The sequence below is a fragment of the Adiantum capillus-veneris genome, chromosome 11, assembly GCF_014529385.1.
Source record: "Adiantum capillus-veneris isolate H3 chromosome 11, ASM1452938v2, whole genome shotgun sequence".
Taxonomy (NCBI): Eukaryota; Viridiplantae; Streptophyta; class Polypodiopsida; order Polypodiales; family Pteridaceae; genus Adiantum; species Adiantum capillus-veneris.
This window is the reverse complement of record NC_140941.1, coordinates 121,489,918-121,502,708: the sequence shown is the minus strand read 5'-3', so window position 1 is coordinate 121,502,708 and position 12,791 is coordinate 121,489,918. Positions and strand designations below refer to the sequence as shown.

The 12,791-nt window shown below is 44.0% G+C and overlaps 1 protein-coding gene across 2 annotated transcripts in view; it reads left to right on the top strand.

Annotated features, from left to right (window-relative positions):
• Positions 1-5,764, top strand: part of LOC147447927 (annexin D5-like) — a 67,059-nt gene extending 61,295 nt beyond the window's left edge. For both annotated transcript variants that reach the window (XM_086523829.1, XM_086523828.1), the window contains exon 6: positions 5,278-5,764. In XM_086523829.1, coding sequence (XP_086379955.1) covers positions 5,278-5,529 — 252 coding nt within the window. In that variant the 3' untranslated portion in view covers positions 5,530-5,764. The remainder of the gene's footprint in view (positions 1-5,277) is intronic.
• The last annotated feature ends 7,027 nt before the right edge of the window (positions 5,765-12,791 follow it).

Sequence of the window (12,791 nt, the reverse complement as noted above, 5' to 3'; positions counted from 1 at the left end):
CGGTCAGAGTTGCCTTGGAGTCTCTCAAACTGTCCCCTGATAGTATGGATCAGCTCTAGCCAAAGATCTCGAACTATCTCTGCTGGTGGTACAGGGCGATTCTCGAAGATGCGAAAGCAGCGGGCCCGCCAGATGAACCAGAGTGTCAGGCTGCAGATGAGCTCCCAACACTCCTCTCTCTCAATGCACCAATCTTGAGGAGTAAGCTTTGTAGCAGGCTGGAGTGTAGGCCGACCCCCCTGATCACTATCATCCTACTGGTTGAGGATAACTCTAGTGCCGGGCCCGTGAGAGTGGACCAAGCAGCTGCCCCCCAAGTGTACTGTCTTGATGTGGAAAAAGCAGGCATTGGCCGAAGGACACGAAGCCAAACCTGCTGTGCCATAGGACAGTCCCAAAGACAATGACACTGACTCTCTACAGGATGGCCACAAGTTGCGCATGCTGCCGAGAGACCACTATGTACAAGCCAGCTTACCACTGCTCTATGTGCAACCAGCCATTGGAACAAAGTGACTCGCCGCGGCTGTTTAGCGTCCCACAATCTCGCCCAAAAAGCTGACAAGAACTTAGTTGTCAGACCCTCCTCCTGCCAATGAGGTGCTGTAGCAGGACGAGCCTCTCTCCGTGCTGCCAGTATGTGACGTCCCAATCAAACAATGTATTGAAAGAAAGGGACACCTGGATGGTTGGCTGAGGCGAAAGGGTCCGGCCAAAACCACTCTCAAGGATCCCACTGCGCTCGTGGCAGTGGACAGCTCTCCCAAGCCCACAGCCTCCAGTGGCCAGTCTCAAGAGCTGCTGGGTCAGGATCTATGACACAAGTCCTCCCACAGATGCCCACAACTCGGATCCTCTGAAAGCAGCACTCCGCAACTTGTGGGGCCTCAACTGAAACTTGGTGTAAACGACCCTCACCCTGTAGCTCGAAAAACAGGGAAGGTACAGTCTTTGAACAAGCCCGAATTGTGATGAGGACCTCCAGTCGCGTGAAGGCCCCCATCCATCTGGGCGCTGTTGAGAACTGTAACCAGTCACCTAAGGTGCGTGCTGGACCCTCTGTCATGGGACCCCAAGAAACATGAGGCCTACTACCAACCAAGTGGCCTCTTTGAGTGCTAACCTTGGGGTTCCAAACAAGGGGCTGCCGCATACGCTCTTCCGTACAAGTAGGTTGGTACTGCTCCAGACCTCTCCTCAAATGCTCCCAGGAGTGGAGTAGACTCACAACAAAATGGTCCTCCAGTCTCTTGCTCAAGTCAACTCTGCGCATCTCTGTGAAGATCCATCTGGTCGAAGGTCTCCAAGGGCCTCCAGCCTGAGGCACTCTAGCACTAAGCCACTGAAGCGAAAACTCCTTCCAGGGCTCCTCCCTTGGAAGCAATCCTCTGACAACAAACTTCTCAAGAAGCGCTCTGCTCTGTTGTGTTGGGTCTAGGATCCCCAACCCCCTAAGAACAAGGAAGAGTGATGACCTGCCAGGCCACTTTGGCCCGGGCTATCTGAGTGTCGCGCCATGACCAAGGGAAATTCGGGATCAGCCTCTCTACGTGGCTGATGCAGGAACTTGAAAAGATCCAACAAGATGTGATGTACCACATAGTAGCCAACAACACTTGGTTGGCCACTACAACTCTGCCTACCAGAGAAAGTCGTGCGGAGCTCCAATGTAATAGCTTCCTCCTGATGGACAGGAGGAGGGGAGCAATCTGTTGCTCAGGAGACAAGTCCAAACCAACCTGACAGCCCAAGTATCAAACTGTAGTCCCTAGGGGAATCCATTTGAAACCCTCACGTGGCAGCCAATCAGGCGTAGGAGCACTACCAACCGAGAAAGCCATTGTCTTTCTCCAGTTGATCCCTGCGCCTGATGCACAACAAAAGGTCTCAAGAGCCTACTCACACCTGTGAAGGTTGGCCCTTGGCCCTCCAAGTACAAAGCTGAGTCGTCTGCAAACTAAGCATCCAGTAACTCATCGCCCTGAATAGGGAGCGCTAAGCCACGTAGACCAACCTGTTGTGAAACCAAAAATCTGCTCATCGCCTCAGCATAGCACAGAAAGAGGAAGGGGGCAAGAGGGCAGCCTTGTCTGACCGAACGTGTGAGCATGAAGCGATCTCCTCTACCACCTGCCAAAAGTACCTGACTGTGTGCGCGTCTGTAAAGAGGTGACACACCTCTGATGTAGGCATGTGAGAAGGCCATCCTGCATAGAGTGCCCTCCAAAAAGTCCCAATCAACTCTATCGTAGGCCTTCTCAAAATCGAGAAGAAGTATCACCAAATCCTCACCACGGAGGCGAGCGAGGGCAGAAGCCTCCCAAAACGTAAAGATGTTGTCAAAAATACTACGCTTCTTGACAAAACCCATCTTTGTCCAATGTATAATGCTCTCTAGAAGTGGCTGAATCCTGAAGCTCAGAGCCTTGGCAAGAATTATGTAGGTTGAGTTGAGGATGGTGATGGGCTGCCACTGTCTAATCTCATCCAAGGAGCCACCCTCCTTGGGAATGAGGTAAATCAGACCCTCACTCATGCTGTCAGGCATCTCTCTTGTGTGCAGGTTGTACTGAAAAGCGTTGCAGAGATCTGATCCAAGCAAGTCCCAGTACTCTAAGAAAAAGCTGGGAGTCAAACCATCCTCACCTGGACAACTACCACGGGGAAGTGCTCTGAGGGCCACGTGGACCTCCTCTAGCTGAAGAGGCAGCTCAAGCCTGTGGTGCATCTCCTCAGTCACAAGACAAGGCATCTGTGCCCAAACTTGCTCTCTGCATGCATCGTGACGCTCTGATTGAGGCTTTGCTGATAGCATGTCACGGTAAAAGTCAGTAGCAAGTGATCCATCAGGCCTCCTCAACTGGCTGACCTTGGCATGCATATGTCGGGGTCCCACTGTCTCGAAGAAAGCCTGTTACAAACTACTGACGTGTCAAGTCAGTGAAGAACATAGCCAACCTTTAGATCACGGCCGAGGGGCCTAAACCCTAAGAAGAACAAGTAGCAGAAGAAGTCCTACCAACTTATGGGGACCTTGTTCGATGGGGTCCCAGTGACATAAAGGGATTAAAATAAAGCAAGACTCACAGACACACACACACATACACACACACACACACACACACACACACACTGATGACGTGGCAGTTGTACGGACGCTCTACGTTTTGTGCTGACTGATGACGTGGCAGCTGTACGGAATTCCGCAAAACGCGTTGGCAGCTTTTTGCCATTGCTTTTGGACCAAAAGCTTTTGAGTTTTGAAGGCTTTTCACTGTAACTGCTTTTTAGGCCAAGGGCCTTTAAATATGAGGTGAGGGCTCATTCTGTGGCATGCTTCGTGGAGAAGGTGCAATATAAAGAAATACCGAAAGGGGCGCCAAGGTTTTGGGGCCAATACTCTCTGGGGTGGAATTCCGCCACTCCGTGTCGTATGTCGTCTCTCTCTCTCTCTCTCTCTCTCTCTCTCTCTCTCTCTCTCTCTCAGTTCAGTTGTTATTGAAGCGCTAAAAGTCTGTTCAGTCTCTTCTTTTCTATTGGCACGTGGTGCCCGTCTTGTGACAGTGGTATCAGAGCATCAGGCGTGTGCTTTTCTGAAAGCACACTGGTTCTACAAAAGAGCAGATAGAGCTATTGGAATTTTATTTGAGGTCTCTTCGGCCTCCGACCCCGGACTTATTAGCACTCGGACCCTTACTTGAGAAGTTTACAGGTTTTTCTCAAGTGTAATAAGAATAAAGAAATACGGAAGGGGGGGCCAGTCTTTGGGGCGTACAGGGTGTCGTTTTTGCTTGGGAGCGCTCTAGCTACCAAGTTGTGAAATGGCTTGAAGTGTTGAATTCCATTATTCCTGTCACAGGTTTCTTTGTGAAGTCCTTTGTGTCGTAAGTTCAAGTAAAGTCAAACAATGTAAAGATCGGGTGAAAGCTAAAGTCCACCGCCAGTCCACCGCCCTATGGGTGTGTTGCATGGGCTGTCCGCACAACACTTGCCATGTCAGCATCTTCGCGATCTTTCTTTTTTTCATTTTCTTTGTGTCCCCGAGGGCCCCATCGGATGGGTACCCTATAAGTTGAAACAACTTATAATCTTGTAAGTCTGTCAGTTTCTTGGTGGACATGCCACGTCATCATTTTATGACACCTTGACATCGGCTTGATCATCTTTTTACGGGCTTGAGATCTACAGAGGACCTTTCTCGAGTCCCGACTACGACTTGTGGTTTGAGTGGTACATACCATTACGAGTGGATTTACGAGGGGGTATATGGGAACATGGACTTCATGGAGAAGACACCACCATCTACAGGTGGATGGAGACTTACCCTTGGTATGATAGGTACATTTCCTACAGAGGAGCATTCTTTTGGCCGTATGGAGAGGATCCTAGATCTCTTCTTGGCCATCTACATGGGCTCGATCTAGAGATAGGAGTGGAGCTTCAGGTCTTTGGACTTCATTGGGGAGTATATCTGCGAGATGCGGAGGATCATACAGGTCTTTGCTTGAGCGGCATAACTCTTACTCTCCTTCTCTCTTGATCATCTGGATATCTTAACTAATCCTAAACATTTTTCAAATCCCTTTAGGACATAAGCAAAGGTTTAATGGTGCTAGGTTGTATATCAAGTAAATTTTCTTGCATTTGTTTTGTGCTAGGCTTCATTATGGCTGTCTTCTAAATTGGTTTTGAATATTGAGATTTGGTGGTGGATGATGATACAAAATGAAACTGTAATAGGAGAGGTAAGATGCTTTGCATGTCTTTCCCAAAAAAATCTAGATGCTTCACCGCTTAGCTAAAGATAAAAGGAAGTCAATGAATTTTTTTCGCTAGTTGACTTGCTGGGGGTTTTATTTTTCTGCCTAGACGAGACTACTTGGAGCTTGATATTGAGATCATAGATAGGTTTTCATGCTTCCTCTTATGCTAAAAACATTTGGAAAGATGCTGTATTAGTCGTAGACCTGTGAAGGTTTAAAGATAGAAAGTTTTTATTCATGTTAGGAAGGGATATTCATATTCCCTTTTTAGACCAATTAATACCCTGGGCTTCTGTAAGACTTACTAGGACTCGGGAACAATTGTAGATTGGGTCCTTCTGCAATGGAGCCTGGATTTTTGTGTGAAAGTCATGCATTTTAAGTGTTGGTGTAGGATCAAATGGATGATTATTCTTTTTCTTAGTCTTTCCAACAGTTTTGGTCTAGTAAAATATAAGGAAGTTTTGTTTAAGTTGTGGACATCTCAATGCATTGCTGGCACTTCAAATGACAGGTTTTGTACAAGTCTATGAAGGGCATTGGGACTGACGATTCAACTTTGATACGGATTTTAGTAACTCGAGCTGAAATTGACATGAAGGATATTAAGGCACATTTCACTAGAAAACATCAAAAACCTTTGCAGCAAATGATCTCCTCTGACACCTCGGGACACTATAGAGCCTTTCTGATGTCATTAGTTGGAGCTGCGCAGCACGAAATTCAGTCAGGAAGCCTTACCCACCGATTCAGCTCACGGAGATGATCATTTAACTAGTCATTTATGCTATTGTTGGCCGCAAGGTATGGAATGCTAAGTGGTCTCATAGCATGGTGATGGTGATGCTTTAATTTTTTGTACATATTATTGGGTCTGGGGGTTGTGAGGTGCTGGAACTCCCTTGACACAAAATTGAGAAAATGTGTGCCCTTAGTGACTATATATAGGTGCTGATTTCCCTTTGCATTTATATATGTAAGAACATGTAATGTATGCTCTCTCTCTCTCTCTCTCTCTCTCTCTCAATATGATCATGTTGATTGCCAAAAAGAACTGCACATGGTCAAATGGCCCATCGAACATATATGTATTATGGCTAGAAGATAAACATTGGACGTGAACATGAAAAGCCCATACCCAAGATGCCTTGCCAAGAAGCCATCCCTCCAAACCTGGACATTTGCCATAGAGATGACCTGAGCACTGGTGGACAAAGAGACATTACAAAGCAAAATATTTCTCAACTGGATCACATTTGTTGGGTCCCTTGATGCCAAAAACCCCTGTAACGAAGCATGCCAAAAGCTGTTGAAGATGCTTAAGATGACATGCATGAGAATAATTCCCAATAACCCACCCGTGACTGGAAAAAGGTTCCACAACAGGATGATGCCAGAGGGAGAAAGCAAAGCGCCATATCTTCTTGGCAAGACGACATGTGACAAAGCAATGTCAATTGGCTTTGTGGGATTGGTGCTAAAGAAACACATGCTTGAGACATGTTGATGACAGTGCGATCTTTAAAGTGCCTCCAGCATATGCTTGCTAAAGAAACACCTTTGCATGATGAGGAAGTTACGTTTGCCTTGAAATAATACATCTCTCCACCAATTAGCATATCTTTTTCAGTTGCCAAGCCTTGTGTGGCCTTTGCTAGCCAACTTATGCTTTAGACCAGTTAGAGAGTCTTAATTAGTGAAATTGTTAGTAATGTGCTTTTTGCCACGAGGGCATCAATGACCAAGGCAAAGAGCAAATGAAAAGAAGAAGATAATCACAAGGTTGTCACCAAATTCCTTACACCCATAAGACCAATACCACACTTTGTGAAAAACGAGGTGCTAGTTGCGTTGTGATAGGCATTTGAAAGGTAAACAATACCTGGCCTTGCCATAACCTTGAATAGTTGGTGAAGGTGTTCTTTACCAGGCTAGGTAGTAATCCAAGAAGTTATTAGCACCTCAAAATGTGGAGAATTTGTTTCTTACCTACAAGAGGGTGGCTTCCAATTAACAGAATTCAATACCTCTTGCTATGGTGAAGAGGACTATTACATTTGAGTGATTGATTCACATCATTTCTAGTATTTCACCATGGTGCCTACATAAAAGAGGCTTGCAATGTGAGCTGTTTGACATAAACTATTGAGCAATATAAGCCATGGCTATGCTAAATCAATACACATATCCTCAATGAGGTTCCGATGCCTTGCTATCAAGTGTCAAACCAAAATTGTTGTCCTCTGCGATCTTTTAGAGGTGTGTTTTTTGCTATGAGAGCAAAACTATCCATGACTTTTTTCTTTCAATGCATGAAGTGGGATGGGTTAAGTGATCCCAAAATTTGCTTTAGAATTCCAAGGTAGCAAAGGTATGAAATGCGAAAGCATAGAAAGCATGATTGTTCAAGGTATTTTTAGTTGCACATGTAAAGGAAATGTCTACGATTTTCAATAACACAAGACTGTCCACGATTTTTCCAAAGATCCAAGGGAACAATTTTACATTCGCATCCATGTCCATTGGATAGCCAAGATGCCCGTGCCACCCAAGACATGAAAATTCTCCTTTGCACCTTAACGAGGGTGTATTTACACTTAGCTCACTCATTGAGTGAATAGTATGCGGTAAGACGCCACCATTTACCATGACACGAGAGGTGGAACCTGCATTGATGATGTATATAGTTTTAGAAATATGAGTGCCAAAACTCATAGCATGCACCGACTTCTACAAAGAAATACTAGCTAAGATGACCAACCTCTCCATATCTAATTAAACCATAGCAACGTCTCAATCGGTGGTTCAACACAATAAATGCCCAATCGAGCATTAAGAAGGTTATGCAAACTACTGCATCTTTATTGCAGTTGATGAATGACTTGTAACAAAGGCTGAAGCAAGTGACTAGAAAAGAAATTTATGAAGATATCACACATTGCAAAGGAAATAGGCCACCATTGATTAAAGACACATGGAGGAAATCCCTTGAGACTAATCTTGCAAGAGTTGAGCATAGTGTTAGAAGCCCAAACATGTTGACAAAAGGTTGTAAGTGGTTGCTTCAAAGGATCAACATGATGAGAGAATTTACGCTTCAAAGGATCAATATGATGAGAGAATTTACTGAAGTCCATCAAGTCATTGGCTTTTTTCTTGCTTGGGTGTGTAATGTAAGGCATCCTAATCGTTATGCTTTGTAATGCCAACCTAAAGAGTAGCAGCTATGTTAGATGATTGATGGGTATGCACTAAGTCAAACATAGAGTCTCTAGATGGCAAGATGCTCTTGAATTAGCATTCACATTGTTTAATGAATCCAATAAGGAAACAAAGAAGGCATGGAACATAGGAATGAAAGGGGAGGGATCCAAAATCATGTCTAATATATACAATTTTTCATAGGCTTACACGGGATGCAAATCTTGATAGAAGCCATCAATTTGCAAATTATTATCCAATAATGACTAGGTAATAGCTTCCACTCTAGCATAAACCTCAATATCTATTAAAATATCTCTAGCTAGTGAGACATCCATACCCTCCTCTAAGAGGTCATTTGCATTGCTCTCCTTTGTGATGGTAGTCATGATTGTATGTAACTTTGTCATGAAAATGCTAAATGACATTCACTCTTCAGAATTGACCATTTTAAAGAGACAAAAGAAGAAAAGTGGAAGGGCCAATGTTACAAAGTGGACTTAAGGTATGCCTCATACCTAAGAGTGCCAAAACAAGATGCAACCTTTAGAAGTGCCAAGGAAATTCCTACGTGAATCAAATGCTTTTTTCCCAAGGACAAAAATGACAGAGAAATGTGTCCCAAATGTCTCTCAAAATGTGCAAGAATGCAAGCCAAAGAGGATGAGGATTATATTCAATGTGGCTTGAGAACCCTTGCTTATTCACACACACACACACACACACACACACACCCACCCACCCACCTCTTAGAAAGGGGAGGTGGAGCTTCAACATGCACGAAGAAGGAGTAAAGAATAAAAGGAAAGGTTTATAATGGGTTGAAATGCTCAAAAGACACCTAGTCAAACCTTCTTTTTAATATAAAAACTGATGCGACCTCTACAAATAACACACGAGACTCAAAGGAGTGGAAGGGCTTGAAAATCTACATTTATGTTGTAGATAAAGCATGTGTGCAAGTTGCAGAGCAAGACTACTTGCTCTCAGAAGGATTGTTCTCCTTTCTCTCTCTCTTTCTCTCTCTCTCTCTCTCTCTCTCTCTCTCTCATGAACTCAATGCAGCTTGTAGTCATGAATGGTGCGGATAAGTTCGTACACTCTGGATCATACACTTGCTACACGGAAAATCATGGGAGGAGTACACATGATTATGCCTTGGTGAGATACGATGCATTGGACTTGGTCCATAGTTTTGAAGTGGGTAGCAGGCTACCAACCTCAGACCATACACCAATCCGTATATGCCTACACATGCCCAGTATGCCTATTGTCAACACAATGAATACACCGAATTGGTCATACAAAATGCAACTAACGAAGAAAGAGGACCATGCTAGTCTCTTAGATAGCTTACTGTTTGACCGGAACATGCCTTGTGACATTGAAGAGACGTGGAAGATCTTCCTACATGCAATGGAGGAAGCGGAAAAAATTATTATGGGCAAGTATCAAAGTGGTAAACAGATTAGGAAGGGTTTACCTCATAATTCGTGGTTTGATGCAGAATGCAAGGAGGCCAAACATAAGATGAGAGGCTCACAACACTCAAATGAATGGGAATGGGATGCTAGAGTATATAATACACTCAAGAGGAAAAAGAGACGCATGTATGAACTCTCAAAAGAACAACTAGACTTGAGCAGGTTCAAGAAAGAGCCAAAGACGGCTTGGCGTAACATGAAGGGGAAGAAAGGGGATATGATGGGAGATTTCAGCCTAAACAAAATGTATGCTTATGTACAAACTTTGTATGCCCCGTCGGGGACTCAAGAGGCGATATACAGAGGGGCTCAGGCCGAACATCCAAAGCCCATCACCTTCCAAGCAGTCATTAAAGGCCTCAAAAGCCTGGCGAATGGGAAAGCAGCTGGCACATTACATCTTACCTCTGAAATGCTAAAATGGTCAGGTATTGAGGATAAGAAATGGATACACCATATGATGAATCAAGCAATCAACTAATACTTACCCCAAGATTGGCAAGAAAACTGGGTGAGAGCGCTCTTTAAAGGAGGTGACCGCAATTTGCTCACCAATTATCGCACCATCATGGTGAGCTCATGTATGGCAAAACTTTTTGGAAGCATTATTGAGAAAGATCTTAGCACATGGGCAAGTAGGATTTAGAGCCCGTCACAGCACGATAGACAACCTTATCACACTCCGGGTCTTGATGGATGAAGCCAGGCTAAAAGGCAAAACCCTATATTGTTGTTTTGTGGACTTCAAGAAAGCGTTTGACAGAGTACCCCATCAAGAGCTATGGTCGCGTATGGAAACTTTGGGAGTTCCTATGCATATTAGGGCAACAGTGGGACACCTCTACCAAGAGGTCAAATGTAAACTCAAGACAATAAACTCAAGACAAACGTAGGTTTCTCACAAGAGTTCAGGAGCACTATGGGAGTTAAACAAGGATGCCCTTTGTCACCTACACTTTTCGGACTATGCATAGATGAGCTTGATGATTTCATTAACAAGGCTATGGGAGAGGGGTGAGATCACCCTAGCATTGGTACTTTCACGCTTCTTCTCCTCATATATGCCGATGATGTGGTTCTCTTTGCCTACAAGGCCCTCCTTCTATAGAAACTTTTGGATGCATGCATTTTGCAATGCAACGGGTTTGTCAGTCAATGTAGCCAAAACAAAGGTTATGTAAGTCCACACATATGGAAATGAGAATCAGCCCATCATCACGTATGACGGGCAAACACTGCAAGCGGTTGAGAGGTTCAAGTACTTGGGCATCTATGTACCTTCAAACCATGCATGGGGAAGTTGCGCGCAAAACAGAATTGATGCAGGACAAGCGAAATACTATGAATTTGAGAACATATGCAAGCAAAGTGTCACAAAGAGATGGGAAATCAAGTCTATGGCATTTGATGTATGCGTGGTCCAAAAAATACTTTACGGTGTAGAGGTATGGGGGGGGGAGTATCCCCGCTGGCACTTGGAATGACATTGAAAAGATACAGAAAAGTTTCCTCTGTAGACACATGGGGATCAAAAATACCACCCCATACTCAGTGATGCTTTTGGAGACAGGCAAGAGACCCTTGGAAATTCAAGCCTTACAGAGGGTACATAGATACCTCATGAAAGTTAAGATGATGCCGGAGAGCCGTCTACCCCACATGGCATGGCAAGCCGGATGTAAACCGCAAAAGAATTACAAGAGTAAATTTCTCACATCCAGTCTCGTAGAAGACATACGGAAATGGTTCTCTAGATGTAATGTGGGAGACCATGTGGACATGCATATAGAGGAAGGCACTGAACATGAGCATGGGTTGAATTTTGACAGAAGCATACTTGAAGCCCTACACACTAGATGGAGTACAATAGTACAAAGGTCAAAATTTGAATACTATGGCAAACACATCAATACACGATATTGGGAGACCTACTAGACTGGGGACACCCAGATGCATATCAGGACACCTATGTCCCACCGGGCAAGACGGGCCATTACTTTAATGTGGACGCGATCACACATGCTGAAGATTGAAATGGGAGGGTGGCTGAATATCAAGGAAAATAGAAGGACATGCACACAATGCAATTTAAACAAAGTGGAAAGCGAGGCCCATGTCACCATTGAGTGCCCAGCATACACACACATCCGTGATGATTTCCCATTGCTATTGCAAGGGGATGTCACCTTTGAGGAGCTTCTCTCTCAGACACACCCCTCCCCAATAGCTTTAGGCATCTACTTTGCCAAAGTATTGGATCATCACACAACACTAACACACAAGAAATCTACTAACCCACTACCCCATCTACACACGAGGGGAGCATCTTGTAGATTTTTTTGTGGTCCCATGGGTCATTTTGGCCCCCCGCGGACGTAAATACAACTTTATCATCTCATGCACATCTCCATAGCTATTATGCTTCGTCATGATATGTTACATCATCAAAATGAGAATATATCTTATTATTGTTGATGTTCTTTTTCCTCTCCATCTCCCTCTCTTCTTGCAGTTCTCTTGGATCACTGAGATTTTGAAGGACTTGGAATTGAGGTCTCCGATGTATGGTGATGTGTTATAAAACATACGTTATGCTAAGGATCATAGAGGACACTCTGTCTTTGATTTTGAAAGTATATGGTGTGTATGGGAAAGTTGTATTGTTCAAATGACTCTCTTTAGAGAGATAAATAGTACCATCCTTTTGGAGGGGTGGGGGGTCCATTGCAAAAATCGGGCTCTCTAAAGTGTGCATTGTCTCTCTTGTTGTTTTATCAATGCATGTGTAGATTTAGGTGATGCATGTGTTGGAAATGGATTTAAGTAAATCATAAGAATACTCATAATTAATTAAGTTATGCGGTTTCTTTAAAGCTAATTCTCTAACATTGGCCTTGCTTTGCAGCTTGCACACACACCTTATTCGAAGAAAAAATCCCTATTTTTGAGCCTCTTTCGCTCCTCTGATGGAAAAAATTCAATGCAAGAGTTGTAGATCTTATCAAGAGGCATCAACGTTTCCATGCTTGATTGACTAAGTCCTTGAAGCATTCAATTCAACCAAATGAATTAATAAGCATAATAGACACATGTTCAAATGATTCTCCACATGTGGCCCTCATGATGTGTTTGAATGCTATTGGATAAGTTCTAAAGGGGTCCAATTAGAACTTGAATACATAAAAATAAATAATTAAGATATTTCTCTCAAAGAGGAAAAAGAGGACACATGTCCAAATGAAACAATAAAATAATACGAGAGAGAGAGAGAGAGAGAGAGAGAGAGAGAGAGAGAGAGAGAGAGAGAGAGAGAGAGAGAGAGGTGTGGACCAATCATGAGAGG